The sequence below is a fragment of the Sus scrofa genome, chromosome 8, assembly GCF_054392235.1.
Source record: "Sus scrofa isolate SSC_HxYL_T2T_F1_AM1 chromosome 8, Sscrofa_HxYL_maternal_Yorkshire_Landrace_v2.0, whole genome shotgun sequence".
NCBI classification, from domain to species: Eukaryota; Metazoa; Chordata; class Mammalia; order Artiodactyla; family Suidae; genus Sus; species Sus scrofa.
The window spans coordinates 87,184,458-87,211,104 of NC_139390.1; the positions used below are offsets into that span (position 1 = coordinate 87,184,458).

General features: G+C 38.6%; 1 protein-coding gene across 14 annotated transcripts in view; it reads right to left on the bottom strand.

The window, feature by feature from the left end:
- ARHGAP10 (Rho GTPase activating protein 10) overlaps positions 1-26,647 on the bottom strand; it is a 349,411-nt gene that overhangs the window by 50,014 nt on the left and 272,750 nt on the right. For 11 of the 14 annotated variants that reach the window (XM_084972711.1, XM_021100659.2, XM_084972715.1 and 8 more), the window contains one exon: positions 17,222-17,372. The exons of the other annotated variants lie outside the window; for them this stretch is intronic. In XM_084972711.1, coding sequence (XP_084828837.1) covers positions 17,222-17,372 — 151 coding nt within the window. The remainder of the gene's footprint in view (positions 1-17,221; positions 17,373-26,647) is intronic. 14 annotated transcript variants of the gene reach the window in all.

Sequence of the window (26,647 nt, forward strand, 5' to 3'; positions counted from 1 at the left end):
TGAGCCATGAAGGGAAATCCTGATGGTTTAAATATTTAAAAAACAAAAAAACCCACAGGAGTTCTCTTGTGGTACATCGGGTTGAGGACCTGGTGTTCCAGTGTTGTCATGACAGTGGCTTGGGTGGCTGCTGTAGCATGGGTTCAATTCTTGGCCCAGGGAACTTTCACATGCCACATGTGTGGCACCCCCTGCCCCCCCCAAAACCCACAGAACAAAACTAAGATGTAAACACAAGGAGAGATTTGCCTATAAGACTAAAATGTGGCTGATGACATCTGTTTTGACTACCTGCCTTCATCCTCCACATCTGGTCAGTGCAACAGACCCAAAATTTGCCTTAACATCTCTACCAGATGACCATTTTACTTGCAATACCCAATGCTGACTCAAGCCCTCATCAACCTACGCTTAAATTACTTAACCGGCCTTTTACCATGGCCTTCTTGATTCCTACAGATTGTCCAACTGTGGTATTAGAGACTGATGCATATCTAGAGAGGTTTCTCCTTTATGATAAAAGGAAAAGGGTCATGCTTCATTATCCATCTCTTCAGCAGCTGTATTTTCACTTTTGTGCTATAAGGCTCTGCATCCTTATGTTTTTTCCACACTGTAGGACTACAATAATACATGTTCAACAAAATGTGCTGCAGTTAGCACATCCAGGATCCAAGTGGGAAAGTGCCAACCTAACGATGCCCAAGTAGGAACTACTCTAAAATAATATTAAATCTTGCCAATTGGCTTGTGAGATGATTTTGTTTTCAACTCGTTATAAGGCGTATTTTTTATGTTGTCTAAATAAACAAACTGCTATATCATGTACAAAAGAAGATAGGCACAGAATACCTAATTACCCAAGACGATACAAATAAAAACGAGTCCTGTGAATTTCTAGTCTGTTTAAAATTAGAGCTCGCATAAAGGAAGAAAGGGGGAGCTTAGTCAAAATTCAGACGATAATCCTCTTTTCACTCCCCAAACTGTCTTTTAAAATGTTTCTTCTGCCTGGAATAAAAAATAGAAAAGACTATATCTCAGATAACCTTATGAGCTTTCCTTACATAGGGGACTTTATAAAAAACACAAAAGCCTTCCTTTATATAAAAAGGTACTAAGGGTGAGTTCCTGTTGTGGCTTAGTAGTTAATGAACCTGACTAGTATCCACAAGGATGAGGATTTGATCACTGGCCTTGCTCAGTGGGTTAAGGATCCAGTGTTGCCATGAGCTGTGGTGTAGGTCACAGACACAGCCTGGATCTCAAATTGCTGTGCTGTGATGTAGACTGGCAGCTACAGCTCTGATTCAACCCCTAGCCTAGGAATCTCCATATGCCACGAGTGCAGCCCTAAAAAGACAAAAAAGACAGGAGAAAAAAAAAAAAAAAGGTACTAAGGGCTCAGAGGCCAGCCCCATCCACCAGACACTGCAGCAGCAGTCACATTGCTTCCACAACAAAATAGCTCATGCACTCCACACGCGGGACACTCCCTGAGTGGCTGGCTCTGGTGTCCAGGCAGGAAGGCACATCTGAGCCCCACAGGGCATCTCCTAAATAAGGCCATTCCTTCATTTCAGGGGGAGATAGCTGATTTACCTAATACATAGAAAAAAGACATAGAATGAGGAAAAATGAAGAGACAGAGGAATAAGTTCCAACCAAAGAACACAACAAAGCTTCAGAAAAGGAACTAAAGGAAAGGAAGATAAGCAATCAGCCTGATACTGAGTTCAAAGTAAGAGTCATAAAGGTACTCACTGAACTTGGGAGAAATGATGAATACAATAAGAACTTCAAAAAAGAGTTAGAAAATATAAGAAAGTATCAAAGAGAAGTTATAACTGAAGTGAAAAATACACTACAGGAGTTCAGCAGCAGACTAAATGAGGCAGGAGAAAAAATCAGCAAGCTGAAAGACAAAACAACAGAACTTGCCTACACAGAACAGTAAAAAAAATAAAATAAAATTTAAGTGAAGATACATTTAGGACAACATCAAATTCATATTCTTGGGGTGCCAGAAGAAAAAGGAGAGAAAGGACCAGAAAACTTATTTGAAGAAATAGTGGCTAAAACTTCTCTACTCTGGGGAAGACAACAGACATCCAGGTCCAGGAAGCCCAAAGAGTTCCAAACAAGATGAAACCAAAGAGACACACACCAAGACACATTATAATTGAGATGGTAAAAATTAAGGATAAGGAGAGAATCCTAAAAAGAGAGTTCCCATTGTGTTGCAGTGGAAACAAATCCAACTAGGAACCATGAGGCTGCAGGTTCGATCCCTGGCCTCACTCAGTGGGTTAAGGATCTGGCATTGCCGTGAACTGTGGTGTAGGTTGCAGACATGGCTCAGATCTGGTGTGGCTGTGGCATAGGCCAGCGGCTACAGCTCTGATTGGACCCCTAGCCTGGGAACCTCCATATGCTGTGGGTATGGGCCTAAAATGACAAAAGAAAAAAAAATAAAAATGAAACAAACAAACAAACAAAAAAAGATAAGAGGAAAAAAAACTTGTTACATATATGAAAAACCCTGTAGAGCCACCAGCAAATTTTTCTGCAGAAATTTTACAGGCCAGAAGGGAATGATGCAACATATTCAAAGTGTTGAAAGAAAAAAATTTCAACCAAGAATTTTGCACCCACTAAGTTATCATTCAGAACTGACACAGAGGTTAAGGGTTTCCCAGATAAACTGAAGCTAAAGAAGTTCATTACCACTAAACTAACACTACAAGATTTCTTTAAGTTGAAAAGAAATGACACTAAATAATAATGAGAAAATACATAAAAAACTATCACTGGAAAAGGTAAATATACAAAAAGTAGTGAATTGGCCACTTAAAATACAAATGTGAAGGTTAAAAGACAAACGTAGTAAAATTAACTAAAATTTAAATAATTAGGAGATGCACAAAATAAAAAGATATAAAATGTGTCATCAAAAGTATAAAATGTGATGGGGGAAGTAGAAAGATAAATTTGAAAACAATCCAAGTCTTTAAGTGGCTACCAACTTAAAATGGGCTACCATTTACATAAAATGTTATATGTGAACCACAAGAAAAAAACTTACAGTTAATGCACAAAAGAAAGCATGGAAGGAATCTAAACACAACACTAAGAAAAACCACCAAGACACAAAGGAAGAGAGAAAGAGAAGAAAGGAACAGAGAAGAACTACAAAAACAGCCAGAGAGCGGTTAACATAATAGCAATAAGTATACACCTATCAATAATTACTTTAAATATAAATGGACTAAATTTGCCAATCAAAAGAATGAAGAGAGACTCCCTTCAGAAGAAAGGGCATACAGAGACAAAGTGAGGGGATCTAAAGAGACATTCCATACAAACAGGAATAAAAGAAAGCTGGAAAAGAGACTTTAAAACAAAAACTGTAAAAAAGACAAAGAGCATTACATAATGTAAAGAGGTCAATCCAGCAAGAAAATATAACATTTATAAATGTATAGGCAACAGAGAGGAGCATCAATATATAAAAGGCAAGTATTAATGTACATAAAAAGAAATAATAGTGGGAGACTTTAACATCTCCCACTTACACTGATGGATAGATCATCCAGATAGAAAATCAAAAATAAAACACTGACTTTAAATAACTTAATAGATATATATTCAAGATGGACTTAATAGATATATATAAACACAGACCATTCCATCCAAAAGCAGAATATGCATTCTTTTCAAAGGCATATGTAACATTCTCCAGAATAGATCACATATTAGGTCACTAAACAAGTCTCAGGAAAACTAAAATCATACTAAGCATCTTTTCCAACCACAATGGTATAAAACTAGAAATTAATCATAAGAAAAAAAGAAAAACATGAAAACATGGAGATAAACCAACAGGCTACTGAGCAACCAATGGATCATCAAAAAAATCAAAGGAGAAATTAAAAAATACCTGGAGACAAATGTAAACAGATATATAACATGCCACAATCAATGGAATGCACCAAAGAAAATTCCTAACAGTATAGGACTATGTCAAGAAGCAAAAATCCAAAATAAACAACTTAACTTACACCTAGAGTAATTAGAAAAAGAATAAGCAAAGCCCAAAATTAGTGGAAGGAAAGAAATAATAGAGTGGGAATATATGAAATAGAGACTTAAAAACAAAGAAAAATAGAAAATATCAATGAAACTGAGAGCTGGTTCTTTGAAAAGATAATATTGACAAACATTTAGCTGGATTTACCAAGAAAAAAGAGAGAGAACAAAACTAAGTAAAATTGGGGGTGGGTGGGGGGGAACAACTGATACCAAATACAGAGAATCATAAGAGACTACCACAAACAATTTTCCAGGGGAAAAAATGATCAATTCCTAGAAATATAAAACCTTCCAAGAATGAATCATGAAGAAATAGAAAATCTGAATAGATTAATTACTAGTAAGGAGGTAAAAACATTAATCAGAAATCTCCTAACAAATAAAAACCCAAACAGATGGTTTCACTGGCAAATTCTACAAAATACTCAAAGAAGATTTAATACTTATCTTTCTCAAACTCTTCCAAAAAACTGAAGAGGAAAGAAATCTTCCAAACACATTTTATGAAGCCAACATTATCCTGATGCCAAAACCAGATGAGAACACCACAAAAGAAAGAAAGAAAGAACGAAAATTACAAGCCAGTATCCTTGATCAACATAGATGAAAAAGTCCTCAACAAAATATTAGCAAACTGAATCCAACAATACACTAAATACACTAAAAGGAGCTTACACCATCATCAAGTGGGATTTATTCCTGGAATGTAAGATTGGTTCAACATTCATAAATCAATCAACATGATATATCACATTAACAAAATGAAGGATAAAAATCATGTGATCATCTCAATAGATGTCAAAAAAGCATTTCACAAAATTAAATATCTATTTATGATACAAATTCTCAACACAGTGGGGTTAGAGGACTTGTAACTTTATGTAATAAAGGCCATATATGACAAGCCCACAACTAACACCATACTCTAAGAGTGAAAAGCTGAAAGCTTTTCCTGTAAGATCAGGAACAAGGGTGCCCACTCTTTCCACTTTCATTCAACATAGTTTTAGAAATCTTAACCACAGCCATCAGAAAAAAAAAAGAATTAAAAAACATCCAAATTAGAAAATCACTATATGCAGGATTAAGATGGCAGAATACAATGACGAGCTCAACTTCTCTCCTAAAAACAACAACATGTACAACTAAATGCTGAGCAACTGTCAACCAAATGAACTGGAAACTTTCAAAAAGGTATCCTACTCCAGAAGACAAAGAGAAAGCCACATCAAGAGGTAGGAGGGGTGATTAGATGATATAAGCAACCCCATACTTCCCAGGTGGGAAGCCCCACAGACTGGAAAGTAACTGGTACACAAAGACTCACCTTTGGAGTGAGGAGTGAGAATTCTGAGCCCCACATCAAACTCCCATGTGTGGGGATCTGGCACTGGGCGAAAAAGCCCCTGGAGAATCTGGCATTGAAGGCCAGTAGGGCTTGTGCACAGGAGCACCACAGGAATGGTGGAAATGGAGAACCCATTCTTAAAAGGCACACACAAACTTTCATGTGCACTGGGTCCCAGGGGAAAGGAAAGTCTCCATAGGAATCTGGGTCAAACCTGACTGCAGTTCTTGAAGGAAAACAGGGGTGAATGTGGCTTACTGTGGGGGAAGGGCATTGGAAGCAAAGCTCTTGGCAATACTCAGCAATGTGCCTTTCCCTGGAGTGGCCATATTGGGAAAATCTGGCCCCACCCATCAGTGCTGAGAAGCCCCAGGCCATACAACAATCTAGGTGGGATCACAGCCTTGCCCCTCAGTAAACAGTCTGCCTAAAGACCCCCCCAGGCACACAGCCACCTCTAATCCCATCCAGAGACAAAGCCCCAGCCACCAGAAGGACAGAAATCAGCTCCACCTACCAGTGGGCAGGCATCAGCCCTCCCATAAGGAAGCCTACAGCAAGCCCCCCACCAACTTCAGCCACAAGGGGGGCAGACACCAGAAGTACAAGAGGCTACAATTCTATTGTCTGCAAAGAGGTCACCATGCCAAAAACATATAAAAATGAAAAGACAGAGAACTACAACTCAAATGAGGGAAAAAGAAAAAACCCCGGAGAATCAGCTAAGTGATCAGGAGATTCTCAGCCTCCAGGAAAAAGACTTTACACTGTCGATGCTGAAGATGATGCAAGACATTGGAAATAAACTGGGGGGAAAGATGGATAACTTACAGGAAACTCTGAGCAAAGAGATGAAAGATATAAAACTTAAACAAGAAGAGATGCAAAATACAATAACTGAAATAAAAAATTCACTAGAAGCAGCTAACAGCAGAATACAGGAGGCAGAAGAACGAATAAGTGAGGTGGAGGACAGATTAGTGGAAACTATGAATGTGGAACAGAAAAAAAAATGAAAACAAATGAAAAGAGTCTCAGAGAACTCAGAGACGTTAAATGCACCAACATTCACATTACACGGATGCCAGAAGGAGAAGAGAGAGAGAAGGGGACAGAAAAAAATATTCGAGGAGATAATAGCCAAAAACTTCCCTAACATGGGAAAGGAACCACTCACTCAAATCCAGGAAGCACAACAAGTACCATATAAAATAAACCCAAGGAGGAACACCTCGAGGCACACATTAAACTGAAAAAATTAAAGACAAAGAGAAAACACTGAAAGCAGCTAGAGAAAAGAAACCAATAACATACAAGGGAACCCCGATAAGGTTATTTCAGCAACTCTGCAGGCCAGAAGGGTGTGGCATGATATACTTAATGTGATGAAGGGAAAAAACCTCCAACCAAGATTACTTTACCCAGCAAGGCTCTCTTTCACATTTGAAGGACAAATCAAAAGCATGACAAGGCTCACCAGTAAAGATATACATACAGTAAAGATACGAAATCATCCACACACAATTATGCCACCAAAATCAGAAATCATGAGGAGGGTAAAAATGCAGGACATTGGAAATGCACTTGGAATTAAGAGACCAACAACTTAAAACAATCTCATATATACATAGATTCTTATATCAAAACTTCAAAATAACTGCAAACCAAAAATCTACAATTGATACACAAAATAAGGAGGAAAAATCAACTCAAATACAACACTAAAGATAGTCATCAAACCACAAGAGGAGAGAACAAGAGAAGGGAAGGAAAAAAAGCAACAAAAACAAATCCAAAGCAATTCATAAAATGGCAATAAAAACATACATATCAAAAATTACCTTAAATGTTACCAAAAGACAAAGAGTAGCTGAATGGATACAAAAACAAGACCCATATATATGCTGTCTTCAAGAGACCCACTTCACTTCTAGGGACACATACAAATTGAAAGTGAGAGGATAGAAGAAAATATTCCATGCAAACAGGGATCAAAAGAAAGCTGGAGTAGCAATACTCATATCAGACAAAATAGACTTTAAAATGAACAATATTTTAAGGGACAAAGAAGGTCACTACATAATGATCAAAGGATCAATCCAAGAAGAAGATATAACAATTTTAAATATCTACACACCCGACATGGGATCACCACAATATATAAGGCAACTGCTAACAACCTTAAAAGGACAAATTGACAATAACACAATAATAGTGGAGGACTTTAACACCCCACTTACAGCAATGGACAGATCATCCAGACACAAAATCCATAAGGAAACACAGGCCCTGAATGAAGCATTAGACCAGATGGAATTCATAGATATTATAGGACATTCCATCCAAAAGCAATAGAATACACATTCTTCTAAAGTGCACATGGAACATTCTCTAAGATTGATCACATCCTGGGCTACAAATCAAACCTCCATAACTTTAAGAAAATTGAAATCATATCAAGCATCTTTTCCAACCACAACACTATACGACTGGACATCAACAACAAGAAAAAAACCGCAAAAAACACAAACACGTGGAGACTAAACAACATGCTACTAAACAACCAATGGATCACTGAAGAAATCAAAGAGGGAATTAAAAAATACCTAGAAGCAAGTGACCACAAAGATACAACACTCCAAAACCCATGAGATGCAGCAAAAGCCATTCTAAGAGGAAAGTTTATAGCAATACAAGCCTACCTCAGGAAACAAGAAAAAGCTCAAATAAACAACCTAACTTTATATCTAAAGAAGCTAGAGAGAGAAGAACAGACAAGACCTAAAGTTAGCAGAAGGGAAGAACTCATAAAGATCAGAGCAGAAATCAATGAAACAGAAATTAAGAAAACTATAGAAAAGATCAATGAAACGAAAAGCTGGTTCTTTGAAAAGATCAACAAAACTAATAAACCCATATCCAGACTTATCAAGAAAAAGAGAGAGAAGACTCAAATCAATAAAATTAGAAATGAAAAAGAAGTAACAATGGATATCACAGAAATACAAAGGATCATAAGAGACTACTATATGCAACTATACACCAATAAAATGGAAAACCTAGAAGAAACAGACAAATTCTTAGAAAGGTACAATCTTCCAAGACTAAACCAAAATGAAAGAGAAAAGATGAACGGACAAATCACAAGAGCTGAAATTGAAACTGTGATTAAAAAACTTCCAACAAACAAAAGTCCAGGACCACAGGTGAATTCTATCAAATATTTAGAGACGAGCTAATACCTATCCTTCTGAAACTATTCCAAAAAGTTGCAGAGGAAGGGACACGCCCAAACTCATTCTATGAGGCCACCATCACCCTGATACCAAAATCAGACAAAGATTTCACAAAAAAAGAAAATTACAGGCCAATTTCACTGATGAACATAGATGCAAAAATCCTCAGCAAAATACTAGCAAACAGCATCCAACAATACATTAAAAGGATTGTACATCATGATCAACTGGGATTTATCCCAGGGATGCAAAGGTTCTTCAATATCTGCAAATTCATCAATGTGACACACCACATTAACAAACTGAAGAATAAAAACCATACAATCCTCTCAATAGACATGGAAAAAGCCTTTGACAAAATCCAACACCCATTTCTGACAAAAACTCTTCAGAAAGTGGGCATAGGAGTTCCCGCCGTGGCGCAGTGGTTAACGAATCCAACTAGGAACTATGAGGTTGCGGGTTCGGTCCCTGCCCTTGCTCAGTGGGTTAATGATCCGGCGTTGCCATGAGCTGTGGTGTAGGTTGCAGACGCGGCTCGGATCCCGTGTTGCTGTGGTTCTGGTGTAGGCTGGTGGCTACAGCTCCAATTCGACCCCTAGCGTGGGAACCTCCATATGCCGCGGGTGCGGCCCAAGAAATACAGCAGCAACAACAACAACAAAGAAAAAAAAAAAAAAAAGAAAGTGGGCATAGAAGGAAACTACCTCAACATGATAAAGGCCGTATATGACAAACTCGCAGCGCACATCATTCTCAATGGTGAAAAGCTGAAGGAATTCCCGCTGAGATCAGGAACAAGATAAGGATGTCTGCTCTCACCACTACTATTCAACACAGTTTTTGAAATCCTTGCCATGGCAATCAGAGAAGTAAAAGAGATAAAAGGAAACCAAATTGGAAAGCAAGAAGTAAAACTATTCTATTTGCAGATGACATGATACTATACCTAGAGAATACTAAAGATTCTACCAGAAAACTGTTAGAGCTCATCCATGAATTTGGCAAAGTCGCAGGATACAAAATTAATACACAGAAATCGACAGCATTTCTACATACTAACAATGAAAGATAAGAAAGAGAAATCAGGGAAGCAATCCCGTTTACCATTGCATCCAAAAGAATAAAATATCTAGGAGTAAACCTACCTAAAGAAACAAAAGACCTGTACTCTGAAAACTTTAAGACACTGATGAAATAAATCAAAGATAACACAAATAGATGGAAAGATTTACCATGCTCTTGGATTGGAAGAGTTAATATTATCAAAATGACTATACTACCCAAGGCAAACTACAGATTCAGTGCAATCCCTATCAAATTATCAAGGACATTTTTCACACAACGCAAACAAAATATTTTAAAGTTTGTTTGGAAGAACGAAAGACCCAGAATAGCCAAAGATATCCTGGAAAAGAAAAATGGAGCTAGAGGAATCAGGCTCCCTGACCTCAGACTATACTACAAAGCAACAATCATCAAAACTGTATGGTACTGGCACAAAGACAGAAATACAGATCAGTGAAACAGGATAGGAAGTCCAGAATTAAATCCATGTACCTACAGTCAACTAATCTATGACAAAGGAGGCAAGAATATACAATGGAGAAAAGACAGATTGTTCAATGAGTGCTGCTGGGAAAACTGGACAGCCACGTATAAAAGAATGAAGTTAGAACACTCCCTAACACCATATACAAAAATAAACACAAAATGGATTAAAGACCTAGATATAAGACCAGATAGTATAAAACTCTTAGGCCAAACACTCTCTGACATAAAACCGACAGCAACATCTCAGATCCACCTTTTAGATTCATGGTAAAAACAAAAATAAACAAATAGGATTTAAATTAAACTTAAAAGTTCCTGTACAGCAAAGTAAACTGTAAACAAAACAAAAAGACAACCCACAGAGAGGGAGAAAATCTTTGCAAATGAATCAACTGACAAGGGATTAAATCTCCAAAATTTATCAACACCTACCACTCAATACCAAATAAACAAACAACCCCATCAAAAAATGGGCGAAGATCTAAACAGACAATTCTCCAAAGAAGACATACAGATGGCCAAAAAATACATAAAAAGATGTTCAACATTGCTCATTATTAGAGAAATGCAAATCAAAACCACTCTGAGGTACCACCTTACACCAGCCAGAATGGCCATCCTCCAAAAGTCTACAAACAATAAGTGCTGGAGAGGGTGTGGAGAAAAAGGAACCCTGGTACACTGTTGGTGAGATTGTAAACTGGTGCAACCACTGTAGAAAACAGTATGGAGATTCCTCAGAAAACTAAACATAGAACTACCATTTGACCCAGCAATCCCACTCCTAGGCATCTATCCAGAGAAAACCATTACTTGAAAAGACACATGTACTTCAATGTCCACTGTAGCACTGTTTGCAATAGCCAAGACATTGAAACAATCTAAATGTCCATCGACAGAGGAGTGGATCAAGAAGATGTGGTACATATATACACAATGGAATATTACTCAGCCATTAAAAGGAATGAAATACCGGCATTTTTAGCAACATGGATGGACCTAGAAATTATCATGCTAAGTGAAGTCAGTCAGACAATAAGACACCAACATCAAATGTGACATGTGGAATCTGAAAAAAGGACACAATGAACTTTTTTGCAGAATAGATACTGACTCACAGACTTTGAAAAAGTTATGGTTTCCAAAGGAGACAGTTCAGGGGATGAGGGGATGCACTGGGGTTGTGGGATGGAAATTCTATAAATTGGATTTAATGTCATTGAACAACTATAAATGTAATAATAAATTCATTGAGTAATAAAAAAATAGTAAAAAAAAAAAAAGGAAAAAGAAAATCACTATATGCAGACGATACTGTAGATGGAAAACCCTAAAGCCTCCATCAAAAAACTGTTAGAATAAATGAACTCACTAAAGTTACAGGATGCAAAATCAATACACAGAAATCTGTATTCTTATATACACTAATAAACACTAATAACAAACTACCAGAAACAGAAATTAAGAAAACAATCCCATTTACAATTACATCAAAAAGAATAAAACACTTGGGAATAAATTTTACCAAGGAGACGCAAGACCTATCAAATGAAAACTGTTAAGACACAGGAAGGAAATTGAAGAATGCAATTAGACAACTATCTTACACCATATAGAAAAATTAACTCAAAACAGATTAAACACTTGAATGTAAGAGCCAAAACCATAAAATTCCTGGGAGAATTCATAGGTAGTAACCTCAATGATATTAGTCTTAGCTATGTTTTTGTGGATCTGACTCCAAAGACTAAGAAGACAAAAGCAAAAATAAACAAAATCAGACTATATCAAACTGAAAAGTTTCTGCACAGCATAGGAACCCATCAACAAAATGAAGAGGTAACCTAGTGAATGGGAGAAGTTAATAGAAAATCATATATCCAGTAAGACATTAATACCCAAAAATCAACACATATAAAGAACTCATACAACTCAACAACAACAAAAACAACCTGATTTAAAAAATGGGCAGAGGATGTAAACAGACACTTTCCAAAGAAGACATAAGGCCAAAAGACACATGAAAAGATGTTCAACATCATTATTATGAAAACGCAAATCAAAACCTTATCTATGAGATACCACCTCATAACTTGTTACAATGGCTATCATTAGAGACAAAAAAAAAAAAAATGCTAGAGAGGTGTTGAGAAAAGGGAACCCTCATACACTGCTGGTGGGAATGTGCCTTGGTGCACCCAGTATAGAAAACAGTATGGAGGTTCCTTAAAAAATTAAGAATAGACATACCTCATGATCCAGCTATACCACTACCAGGTATTTATTCAAAGAACACAAAAATGCTAGTTTGAAAAGATTATGCACCCTAATTTTCATTGCAGCATTGTTTACAATAACCAAGATATGGAAACAACCTAAGTATCCACAGATGGATGAGTGGATAAAGATGTGGTACATATGTGCAATGGAATACTACTCAGTCGTTAAAAAGAACCAAAACTTGATATTTGTGACAACATAGAGGGAACACAGAGATATTTTATGTGAAGTAACCCAGAGGGAAAAAGACAAAAACGGTATGCTTTCACTCACATGTGGAATCTTAAAAAACAAAACCAACAAAATAAAACAAAAACAAACCTAAAGAGACAGAGAACAGATTAGTGGTTACCAGAGGGGAAGGTGAAATGGTGAAGGGGGTCAACTCTATGGTGATGGATGGTAACTAGACTTGGGGTGGTGACCACTTTGTAGTGTCTACAGATGTCAAACGACAGTGCTGTACATCTGAAACATAATTTTTAAAAAGATGTAGTAAGAACATAAATTTGGAGTGGGCAGGAGCAGACACATATACAACATACACTTAGCTTTTTTTACCACCAGTTCTAAGGAAATAAAAACATAAAGATAACTTGAGAATGAAATAAAAAGAGGTCTTTGATTTTTCATCTTCTTTTTAGCACTTAGCAGCCTACCTCATATGCTGCTATTTCACAACAACTGACTTGGCCAAATCTACTCGGCTTTGAGGTTCTTGAGATTATGCGATGTTATGTGAAAATAAACAACATCACTTCTGAAAAATAATAAAAGACCAGAATTTCAGAAAAGATTTAACAGCTGGTCTATTTAAAGAAATCTAACTAGATACTATGTCCCTTTCAGTGCACATTAATCATCAAGTAAGAGATCCTTAACAAGTAACTAGAAATGTTAAAGTCTTCTACAAATAAGTTTAATGCAATTAAATCACACATGACAAAGAAAAATAATGAGCATTGTGTATGCGGAATGGCTAAAAGTGCCAATGCCAATTAAAGCCTTTGTTAAAGATACTAAATGTCTTTAATTAAACTGGGGTGGGGGGAAGGAGGGGTTGAAAAAAATATAACAAAAACCATGTCCAACAGCAGAAATTCTATCTGTCCTATTTCATGCCAGCTAGGATTCTCCTCTTCCAGGCCTCTCCTACTTCAGCTCATGCTAACAGGCTTGTTGATGGCTAATAATGACTTTTCGATCTGCCTGATGCTGGACCGAAACCAATCCTGAGTGTCTCTCAGGGTCAGCTCTTTGGTTCTTCACATAGTTCCATGCCCTCCTGGATGAAGAAGAAGAAATAACATACCACAAACCACTTCCATCAAATGCCAAATCTGTGACCAAATCATAGAGCTGAAGAAGATATCTGGTCATCCAATCTAGTTCCTTGAATCTTGGCAAACAATCTACCTAACTTCTAGACAAAAATAATTCGTCCTGGATTTTATTAAGTCAAATTTAACTTGTACTACAGTGAATACATGGGGGGCGGGGTGGGTGTGAAAACATACTTACATTTAAGTTTTCTATCAGAACCATGACACCCTATAAAATCTGGAAAAAGAGTCAACCAGAGTTGGCTAAAAGGCATACCTCAACCAAAACTAGGTAAACAGAGGGAATGACTCAATTACCACCAATTGGAAAACAAATACATCAAGTGTTGGAACTTTTGGAAATTTCAAATAGAGTTGACAATTAAATTTCTTAGGCTACTGAAAAACATTTAAGTCCTAGTGACAAGAAGCAATATTATATAGATGTATATACTTCCATATGCCATGTGTGCGGCCAAAATATATGTGTGTGTATAGATAGATAGATAGATGGATGTGTATACTTCCATATGCTGTGGGTATGGCCAAATTTATTTATTTATTTATTTATGAAAAACCAGATCCTTAAAACCACTGTGACACAGCAGAAACTCCAAGCGACTTTTTTTGAAGGGGTATAGTTTTCAATACGCTAAAGTGATGATCAGTAACACAGTTTTTAAATACCCTTTCCCTGTATGTGCCTTTTCAAAAGGATTTTCACCACTTTTTATTTATTTTCCTTTTTAGACTATGCAAAACATGGATCCCACTTTGGCCTCTCTGAAATAATTCTTTTTCGCACAACTTGACTTCCATTAAAGCCTAGCTACAACTTGCGGTGAGGGAGATAAACAGTTTTTAATTGCTTTACCTTATGATCTCTAAGATAAAATAAAATCATTCCTTGACGAAAATCTTTGACTTTACTGATTCTTACAACATTAAAAAAAAAAAAAAGAAGTCTGCAATCAAGGAGGACTAATGTAAAGTTATAAAATACAAAATGTAAGCAATGCGATCCTGCTCTATAGCACTGAGAACTCTATCTAGTCACTTATGATGGAGCATGATGATGTGAGAAAAAGAATGTATACGTGTATGTGTGACTGGGTCACCTTGCTGTACAGTAGAAAATTGACAGAACACTGTCAACGAGCTCTGATGGAAAAAATAAAAATCACCTTAAAAAAAAAAATAAAAAAAATAACATTCGAGAAAAAAATGAAAAATAAAATACAAAATGTAGAATAAAACATAAAATATACAATAAAATAAATAATGAATGTGAAAACAGATTAAAGGAATTAAATATTTGTCAATCTCCTTTTTTTCCTTATAATTATTTTTAAAGACTTATTATATGGTCTAAAAATTAGGAAAGCTAATTTTTAGGTCATATAATAATTTTGAGTAGTCATATGAAAGATGTACTAAATACCACTTAAGAAGCTTTTTACCCATTAATAATAATCACTCAACAACCCAGTGATCAAAAGATTACTTCACTATGTACACATGACTGGCTGTTATGATTCAATTCCTAAAATTACCCCAAAAGTAGGAGTTTTCTGGTGGCTCAGCAGGTTAAGAATCTGGCATTGTCGCCACTGTGGCTCAGGTTGCATATAGTGAAAGAGGAAAAAAAAAAAAACAACAAACCCAAACTAGATGCGCTTTTTAAAAAAAAGTCCCTCTTGGGTCATTTCCCTTACAAAAAATAGTCAATTCAGGTCTGCTCAAGGGTGGATGCACCAATGAAGGTATTATTTCATGTCTCCTTGATTTTTTTCCCCTCTCCTACTTTCCATCATTTGCCTTGTTCACTATTTTTTTTAACACTTCCACCAGAGGACAAGTGAGATAGTAGAAAAGGTGCAATTCAAACCAGTCAGTTTTACTCCTTATTAGCAACTCTATTGAGAGAGAGTGAAAGTGAGAAAAAAAAAAAAAAAGAAAAGAATAAAAAGTTAGCTGGGCTCAGAAGCTGAAACTAACAGCTAAAAGGCAGCTTTGAAATTACAGGTTGACTTTAAAAAATCATGCCCTTCCTCTGGAAAATAAGGACCTGATTGTAAAACTAACACTTGTATCATATGTATATATGTCTTAATCAATTTAAAACCTTATTGGGGAGTTCCTGTTGTGGTTCAGTGGTTAATGCACCTGACTAGCATTAATGAGGACTGGGGTTCGATCCCTCGCCTCGTTTAGTGGGTTAAGGATCTGGTGTTGCCATGAGCTATAGGTAGCAGATGCGGCTCGGATCCCGAGTTGCTGTGGCTGTGGCGTAGGCTGGAGACTACAGATACAATTAGACCCCTAGCCTGGGAACTTCCATATGCTGCCATTGCGGCCCTAAAAGACAAAAAGACACAAATAAAATAAAATAAAAGCATATCGGAATACTCGAGCCCTTGGTGTTTTCACAGGAGGCATTTTGAAGTCTCCTGCACAGACCCCTAAGAGTTAAAGACAGTTGTTATTTGCTTGCATGGACCTTTGCATATTAGCTCCTCAGACATATGATTATATAGCCGCTTGGGATGGAGGTATGGTATTTGTTTCTATTTTCCTTTTCTCCCTCCCTTTGACAATCACTTCATACCCCCAAACCAATAAAACCTTAGTAGTTTAAATCTTCTCTACATCAGTAACCCCATGATTACAAATCAGCAACTGGTGGTCTCGATATGACTTACAGTCTTGTTTTGTGGGGATCAGTATCTCAGATTCTAATTTCTAGGCTCTCGGTAAAAACAAGGCAACCCGGCAATATTGAGACAGTTGTGGCCACGTGACAACAGTGATTTGGAACAAGGTAGCTTGGATGGAAAGTGAGGAATTCCACTGGTCAGAGTCCCACTGCAGCCCCGATCACTTAGCCAAGCCCCCAAAGGGGTCAATGTGCCACTCCCTCCTTATGATGAGATACCTGCCTCCGAAGAAAGTCAGAAAAACGGGGCAATGCTGGTGCAGAAGCATAGACCCCAATGCAACGGTGACCTGTGCCTTTGATCTCAATGCATTTAACATCAGACTCAATCTGCTCCTCTAGTAAAAGCTCTGCTTTAATTTTAGTTTCTCTGCCACTTGTCTCGGGGTTATATAACCTCACAGGAGGTCACACAAGTCTCCCGAAAAAGAAATTTAAGCTGTCTTTTCAAAACAAAAAAAGAACCATGCACAACAAACACAACACTGAAACCTGCATCCTCTCCCTGACAAGAAAGCCTGACTTACCCTCCCTGTTAATCTCAAAAATTATAATCATGAGGGGAAAGGAAATTAAGACACAGAGGATAGAAACCAGGGCCTGCCCTGGGGACACAGGATATGCCATTTTTCTTCACAGACGGCCAAGAAGAGAAACGCAATGAACATCTTACCATCTTCCAGTTCAAGGCAAAGGTTATACACAGCCACGGGTCTCTTTGTCCTCTGGCCCTGCCTCTTCGATTGCCTTGGTGGAGCATTTGGGGGTGATGTTGACAGGGAGACTGGCTCAGGCAAGGTCGCATCAGGCAGGGTCCTAAAAATCTGCCATCAAAACATAAACCACATTAATTGTCTTCCGGAAACAGAAACCTGGGTATTGGACAGTATACCAGGATCAAACATTTGATTTGGAGTCCTTCCCAAAGGGGCTGGAGCCAAAAATCCATTCCTTCAAATTTGGATACAAGTCCTAAGTCTTTTATTTAGTTTCTAACAGAAGATTTCAAATTTCTCATTAAGATGAAATTTCTCATTAAGTAAAAGCAACATCGAGCCATTATATTCCCAAATAAATTCATGCCCCAACTAAACAAGTCCCACTATCTTTACCAGATGGAGACACCACCAACCACGGCTCTTCACCCACAAAGGAAGTAACTGGGATAAACTATTAAAAACAAATATCCCATTCAATTTCACACAGGGTTATACTGATGCCAAAACGCTAGACTCCATTTTTTTCAAACTACATAAACAGAAACATACGACTGCAAATATTCTTTACTCATTTAAAAATAGCCTGTGCTTATAAAATTACCTTTCAGAGTCTCACATACGTTTTCCCATGCAAAGTTTTGCAGATTTTATCAATTTGTTTAATACCCTCCAACTTCCTTAAAACAGCTCCCCCTCCATTTACGAAACCTAGGATATTAGCACCTTCATTACCGACAACGTCATTCATCTACTGGCAATAGCAACATTAATTAAATGCACTGTTTCTCTGCTTAGCAATTTTTTTTTTTTCCTTTTGAGAAAAGCACACTGTGCCAAAAAAAGGAAAGCATATCACACAGAGGTCATTTACAAAAGAACTTCCATAGCGGCCCAGACCTGCTTTCAGAAGCTTCCCGCCCACAACAACACTGGAGTCCCTTCAGCCTTCAATGAAGTCTTAACATAAAATATTTAGCCATCACCCTAACAGACACTTTATCTCCAGAGGGCTGATGTGCTAAAGGTGGATGCAGGAAGAAAGCCAGCTAGCATTAAACAAACCATCAAGACAAAACTCAGAATAAAAAGCACTGCGTCAAAGCCCCACTGTTGCAAGGAGATTATTATGTATGTATTTGAACAAAAGCAGGCACATGACCTGTATAGACACAGGAGGGTATGACATACATGCATCCCATTTAATAACTAACAAACATGACAGAATTATATTCGCAGTGGAAAAGTTCTCACCTAAAAACTATTATCTACCAATAAAAATAAACAATTTCAAGAGAGCATTTGCTTTGTAGTACCATACTGCCCCCTCATGTGTCAACAGAATAAAAAGTGGTTTATATTACTGTGGACAAATATTTGCCAGTGAAACTTGAATTGACTGCTCCAACTGCTAACCTGCGAATACTGTATTTCCACAGACTCTGTGTTCCAATACGGCGCGCTGGCAAGGCGCAAACTACGTATCTGCCTTCAGAATCTTCTGCTGTCTAGACTGTCATCCACAGCTGGTTTTACCACCATCTGTCACTGTTCTTCAAGAAGGTTTTGGAGAGGTGAGAACAGGAGAGAAGTTAGGGTGAGAAGTGGATGACCTTGGTGCAGGAGAGAGGCAAGGATGGGAAAACTTAATTCCATTGAAATAAACTAGCACCTGTGTGTGACTGACACTGGTCAGAGTTTGTGGGCTCACTGCTGTTTGATCTTTACAAAAATGCCACATGCCTCTGGAATGGGAGTGGACAAGGAAACCAAACAACACACTGAGCCCGTATCTCTAAAGTCTAAATAAACACTGGAAAAGTTCTACCCCAAGAACTGTCACTGAATAGCTGATAACCTTCCAAGTGGACCTTCCCAGAGATCACACTGACTGGAACGATGCAAATGCGGACAACCACTTCCCCTCCCCCTCCTTTACCTCTGCCACCATCACCGTCACCAACATCACACAGTGTGAGGGCATGGGGAGCAGGGTGCAGGAGCAGCCCCTGTCTGCAGAGCCAGACTACGAAGAATGGGACCCAGGAGCATGACTGTTCCCAAGACAGCCCAGGGCTGGGCTTCCAGAAGTCTTCGGAATACTTCAGTGTACATCAGAATAACTGTGAGAATATTATTCAACCCTGAAAAAGAAAGTCCTGAAACAACTCGGATGAATCTTGAGGGTGCTGTGCTCAGTGAAGTAAGTCAGAGAAAGACAATACTTTCTGATCACATTTATATGTGGAATCTTAAAAACAAATGAACAAAGGAGCTCTCATTGTAGCACAATGGGATGGGCAGTATCTCTGCCACATCAGAATGCAGGTTCAATCCCTGGCCTGGCATAGTGGGCTACAGATCCAGCATTACTGCAGCTGCAGCATGGGTCGCAATTGCAGCTCAGATCTGATCCATATTCCATGGGACAGTCAAAAAACAAAACAAAACAAAAACAAAATCATAGAAACAGAGAACAGACTAGTGCTTGCCAGAGGCAACTTGGGGAATGGATGATGATGGTCAAAATGCACAAACTTCTTCCAGTTATAAAATAAATAGGTTCTGGGGAAATATTACTGTCCAGCATGGTAACCATAGTTACCAGGACTGTATTACATATTTGAAAGTTGCTAAGAGAGCAGGTCTTAAAAGTTCTCATCACAAGAAAAAAAACTGTGACTATGTGAGGTGATAGAGGGATAACTAAACTTGTTGTGGTAACTTGCTGCAACATATGCATACCTCGAATCGTTGTTACACACCTTAAACTAACATAATGTCATATGTCAATTATATTTCATAAAGTGGGAAAAGGGGGAGAATATCTGGAATGGCAATTGGGCTTTGGGGTTTTTTTTGTTTTCTTTGGTTTTCATTTTAATGCTCCCCAGGTGATTCTTCTGAGTAGTCAAGGCTGAGAAATACCTATTTAGACAGTCATTCCATGGCATTCTATACTTACCTTAGGTGGATCAAAATCTAAATGTGAAAGACCAGAAAAATTACTTTAGAAAAACTGGCACTGGACATATGCAATCAAATGCTTGGGACCTTCTCAAGTCCTAATTAGGCATAAAGTGTTTCAAAGATTCTAAAGACCAACCATTCTCCCAATAAACTCTATACTGTATTTGGCCACAGCCACAGCATGCAGAAGTTCCTGGGCCAGCAAATGAACCCGCGTCACAGCTGTAACCAGAGCCACAGCAGTGACAACGCCAGATCCTTAACAAGCTGAGCCACCAGGGAACACCTGCATTATCATTGCCAAGAACTAACCTAGCATCCGGATTAGGGGGTTCCAAAGCACAGGTGCTAACTTGAGGGGGTGCTATTCCAGCTATGGGGGCTTGACAAATTATTAAAAGAGTATAAATTATCTCATCCTTTCATTTATATAATGAGGGCCATAATACCTACATCTCAAGTGATTACCAGAATTAAATAGTATAATATTTATAGTGTTTGGCACAGCACTTGGCACCATAGTAATCAGAAATAAATGGTAGCTACTATATTTGCAGTATGATCACATCCAGTAATTAATAATAAAAATGGACAGAGACCCTTATTACTCTACTCAACCACTGTTTTGAGAGATCATTAATTTCTTGAGGGTCTCAAATATTCCTCACTTGATGTTTAGTCAATTGAAAGTGTCGATGGAAAGCTTATCAAGCAATGGGCTAAAGTGAAGCAATACACAGAGCCTCTTATCAAAATTCCCAAGTCACCTAGAGTCACAGAATTGTTGTGTATATTCACTTTCACACTTCAGCACTGAAATCTGAGATTTAAACTACTTCCTCTTTCATTTAATACATTTAACATTTAATAAACACCTCTGATGTGGCAGGCTTTCTCTGATGCACTTTAACATTCTCAAAAACCTTTGGGGTAAGAAGTACTGTTCCTTATATCGTAACATGATAAAAGCTCAAAGACTCAACAATTAGCTCAGATCTCCACAGTCTGAAGATTTAAACAACTCTTAACTCTCAACTCTGATTCCAAAGACCCTCTTGCCAATTTTAAAAACAAACAAAATGTATTTCTTAGGGAAAAAAAAAAAGTCACCAACTGTATTGTACTGTACCTATTTAGAAAGAGTAAAATGAGAGAATATCTATACAGACTCACCATCATTGTGCTGTGTTCTCCTGGATGTTTCAAGACTGCATTACTACTTTTTATATGCATTTAACTTTATCTGCTAATGCACTAGCCTCAGTTCTCAATTTTTTTTTTTAAGCTATAAAGCTTTGCTCTCATGGTTCTCTCTGAAACACCAGGAATGATTTTAAAACATACTCTTTTCAATTTAGAAGAGGAGGAAACAGTGAATTCTTTACTTGAAGTTTTGTCCTCTTTCATGGCCATCTGATTCTAGAAGTTAAAATTTAGCTTATTTTACATGCATCCCTATGTTCATAGCAGCACAAAAGCCAAGACATGGGAGCAACCTAAATGTCCATTGACAGATGAATGGATTAAAAAGATGTGGTGTCTATCTAATGAAATACTACTCAGCCATAAAAAGAACAAAATATTACCATTTGCAGCAATATGGATACAACTAGAGATTCAATTCTCAGACTAAATGAAGTCAGAAAGAGAAAGACAAATACCGTATGACATCACTTCTCTGTGAAATCTAAAATATGGCACAAATGAACCTATCTACAAAACAGAAACAGACTCAGACATGGAGAAGAGACTTGTGGTTGCCAAGGGGGAGGGAGAGGGAGTGGAATGGACTGGGAGTTTGGGGTTAGCAGAGGCAAACTATTCCATTTAGAATGGATGAGCAATGAGGTCCTACTGTACAGCACAGGAACTATATCCAGTCTCTTGAGATAGACCATGATGGAAGATAATATAAGGGAAAGTGTGTGTTCGTGTGTATGTGACTGGGTCACTTTGCTGTACAGCAGAAACTAGAACATTGTAAACCAACTATATTTTAATTTAAAAAATTAAAAAATAAGACAAAATTTATCTTATCTTGTTCTGTATAGCCAAGATGTGTGATTTTGTTTGTTTTGTCTTTTTGTCTTTTTAGGGGACACCTGCAGCATATGGAGGTTCCCAGGCTAGGTGTCAAATTGGAGCTGTAGCCACTGGCCTACGACACAGTCACAGCAACACCAGATCCAACCCACGTCTGCAACCTACACCACAGCTCACAACGATGGCGGATTCTTAGCCCACTGAGCAAGGCCAGGGATCGAACCTGAGTCCTCATGGATGCTAGTCAGATTTGTTTCTGCTGAGCCACAATGGGAACGCCGATGTGTGTCTTTAAATATAACATTAATTTTCCTATTCTAGAACCATTGCATGGATACAAATTCCTCTACTGCCCAGGTCTCTTTCCAAGATCATGCAACTCTCCCAACTTCCCTACATCATATCACCTGTGTTCTTGGGCAAAAGATGAAGTCATCTTCAGGAATACCAAAAGTCCAAGTCTACTCATATCTTATTTTTTTCAGGGTAGAAAACTTCTTCACTGCACCTACATAGTTACAACATAAAAACTCAAACCAGACAATCCAATGACAAAAAAACAAAACTCCACACGTAGGCGTATCAGGTAAGCAAGCGCTTATCAGGTCTCCAGAGAGTGCTAGCACAAACAGAAGTCTGGCACTACTGTTCAGAGTCACAGATGCCTCAGACTCAACACACTGGATGTTTACGCTCACAGGACACAGTCATACATATAAATACCTACCCACACCCTCCATGCTCTGTTACCAGGGGCCACATGTGGAAATGACTGGGCCACCTCTGCCGGAAACACTTTACAGAGAATAGGAAGTAAGAATGCGCTCTGCAAATTTCTCACACCTGCAGCATTTGATTCAGGTGAATTAATAAATACGACGGGTAAAGGAAAATTACAGGGATGAGGCAATTCTTTTTTAGAAAGCTGTATCTGCAGAAGAGTTCTGGGTCTTTATTGTGATAGGAATATTCTTACTATGCTTGTATATTTCTATCGTCTCAAATAATAATTGCTGCAACTACTGAGTCCTTGCAGTATACCAAATACTTGACCTAAAAAGACTAAAACCCAGGAGTTCCCACTGTGGCTCAGTGGGTTGAGACCCTGACTAGTACCCACAAGGATACATGTTCGATCCCTGGCCTCGCTCAGTGGGTTAAGGATCCAGCATTGCAGTGAGCTATGGTGTAGATCGCAGACATGGCTTAGATCTGGCATTGCTGTGGCTGTGGTGTAGGCCAGCAGCTGCAGCTCCAATTCAATGCCTAGCCTGGAAACTTCCATACGCCCCAGGTGCAGCCCTAAAAAGAAAAAAAAAAAAAAAAAGGCTAAAGGCTAAATATCCTGACTTCAGTGTGTATGTTTTGGTCACCATGACAGCCTGCCCCCAACATGACCCAGTCATATTAAGCCCCATTCATATTATATCCGCCTTGGTGATGTCATCTCTCACGTAACCACATCTACCCATAGACAGAAGTATAACCCGAAAACAGCTGAAAATCAGTGCATACTCCCCTTCACACAGACAGGAAAGACAAAATAAAATTTCCAATCTCTTTCTAAAATACCTAAGTACAAAATGGCCAGACATTTCTTTCAGCTTCAGGTTTCCGGTGTATTTAGACAAACATTCATTACCTTGGAGCCGCAGGACTCTAAGTTACCTTCAAGGTAGGCCAAACCATCCATCTACAACCTGACTTCAGAGCTTAGCTATGGTGTGAACAGTTACACAGAGCGCTCTGAATACTTTCCAGCTTTCTGTCCTTGAATCAGCACTACTCCATGACTAAATATGAATCTTCTAAAAAAACCTTATTTTTAATTTTATTGGAGTATAGCTGACATACAAGGTTGTGTTAGTTTTAGGTGTACAAGAAGGTGAATCAGTTATACATATACATATATCCATTCCTTTTCAAATTCTTTTCCTGTATAGGTCACTATGGAGTATGGAATAGATTTCCTTGTGCTATATATAGTACATCCTTGTTACTCAATCATTTCATATAGAGCAGTGTGTTTATGTCTATCCCAACCTTACATTTTATCCCTCCCCACAACGTTTCCCCTTTGGTAACCACTAATTTGGTTTCAAAATCTTTGAGCCTGTTTCTGTGTTGTGAATAAGTTCCCCTGTATCACTGGAATATTACTCAGCTGTAAAAAAGAATGAAATAATGCCATCTGCAGCAGCATGGATGGACCTAGGGATCATCATACCAAGTGAAGTGAGTCAGAGAAGGACAAATATGAGACAACCAATATGTGCAACCTAATAAATATGAGTCTTTTATAGAAAATTTATTTAGAATTGGTAATAGGGACTGACAATGAGATAACAGGTGGGTTCAGGCTGGACACTGGAAATATTCTAAGGCTTCCTGTTTGTTCCTGTTCCTACAAACTCAGAATTTTCAGAGCTGAAAAGGCTCCCAGTTATCATCTCAGCCAACCTGTGTCTTTCACAGTTGCACAAACTGAGGCCCTGTGGCTAAATATTTGCTCATATTCACATACCAGTCAGGGGCAGGCAGACTCAGGCTTTCTTCCCAAACCAGTCTGTTCTCTCCAGCAGACTATCCTTTGTGCATGTACCTCCTGATCAGGGAAGATGGTGCTCAGTAGCTGAAATTCCTCTACAGGCACATGCATCACTGGTCACAAACCTCAAGCCACAGCCCTATGAGGCCAAAACCAGAGGATGTTGCAGGGTCTTATTGAGAAGCCTTGCTGATGCCCAAGGTCATAAGGCCATCCCCCCCACCCCACCCCATCCCCATGTCGCAGAGGAGAGGGAGAAGTGCATCCACAACAAACGAGAGGGAGGAGGGGCAGGGGACGTTACCAGCCCGTCCATGCCATGGGTGCAGGCTTTGAAAGTGCCGCTGACTTGCTGTGAGCTTGTTGAAAAACAACTTCAATCTTGGTTTACAACCAAATAAAACAGAAATGCAAGAAGTGCATTGGGGAGCATTTATCAAATTGGTAGAGTTCCTGTTTTTCTTTTTCTTTCTAAGTTTCCAGTTTTAGTTTCTGGAGACCTTTTCAGACCCCTCCCAAGTCCTAATGGGACATATATCACATCGATATCTGCACATCAATTTCTTCAGCACCCTGGGGGCTAAATAGAGGAACACATAATTGACTTTGGCTCTTGATAACAAGATTCAGTAAATGGGAGTTACCACGGTGGCACAATGGGATCAGGGGCATCTCTGCAGCACCAGGACACAGGTTCCAACACCTGCCAGGCACACGTGGGTTAAAGGATCCTGGCATTGCTGCAGCTGTGGGAAGTCCACAGGCTGCAGGATGCCCGCACCCCCCCAAAAAAATAGTATTTCAATAAATGAAAACCTTTATCAACCAGCCTCTCTGAAATGGAATGTGTCCCAAACGTATCTACCTCCAAACCATGGGCGTTTTCAGTGACATAAACCGTGGAAGTAACATCAGTGCCCTGGTCTTCCTAGTGTTCCACAAAGACCAACAGAGGTGGTACTAATAATAATAGTAATAATAACAGCTTTGATTACATAGTAGAACCAAGTGGCAGTGAAGAAATTTGCATAGGCTCCCAAAATAACTTTCTCCCCAATCAGTTCCTGAGGTAAACCTCTCCTGATTCAGCCAAAGCTCTATCGCTCTTAAATTCATGGTGCAAACACAAATTCCCAGTTACGCAATGTTGTTTTCTGGTTTACAAACCTTTAAAAACACTCCAGGTGCAGTTTTATCAATTTGCACCTGCAAACATTTGGGAAACGCAAGCATACCCTTTCTGAAGTCAGAAGAAAACACTTTCCAAACACAGCTGTAACCTGACTTTCATAACCCAAATGTCTACAAATATTCTTAACTGAATAAAAAAGCCAATGCTTAGCTAGAATGTTTTTTCCCAACCAACGTGCCCTTTGCTTACAGGCAAACAAAACGTTTACACTTCTGCCTAGAATTACACTAAAGAAACATACGCTATGTCAACAGCAAGACGTGCTTCATACATGATACTCTCTGGCTTTTGTCTTCCTCCTCTTTCAATTTAGGTGTATGACATCTGCTGAGGTTCTTTTTCTTCTCTCCTGGTCACCCTTCATCTTTGCAGGACTCAAGCCTGCCTTAGAAATCACTTGGTCCTGGAGTTCCCATCATGGCTCAGTGGTTAACAAATCCGACTAGGAACCATGAGGTTGCGGGTTCGATCTCTGGCCTTGTTCAGTGGGTTAAGGATCCGGCATTGCCATGAGCTGTGGTGTAGGTCGCAGACAAGGCTCGGATCTGACTTTGCTGTGGCTGGGGTGTAGGCCGGTGGCTACAGCTCTGATTAAACCCCTAGCCTGGGAACCTCCATATGCCACGGGAG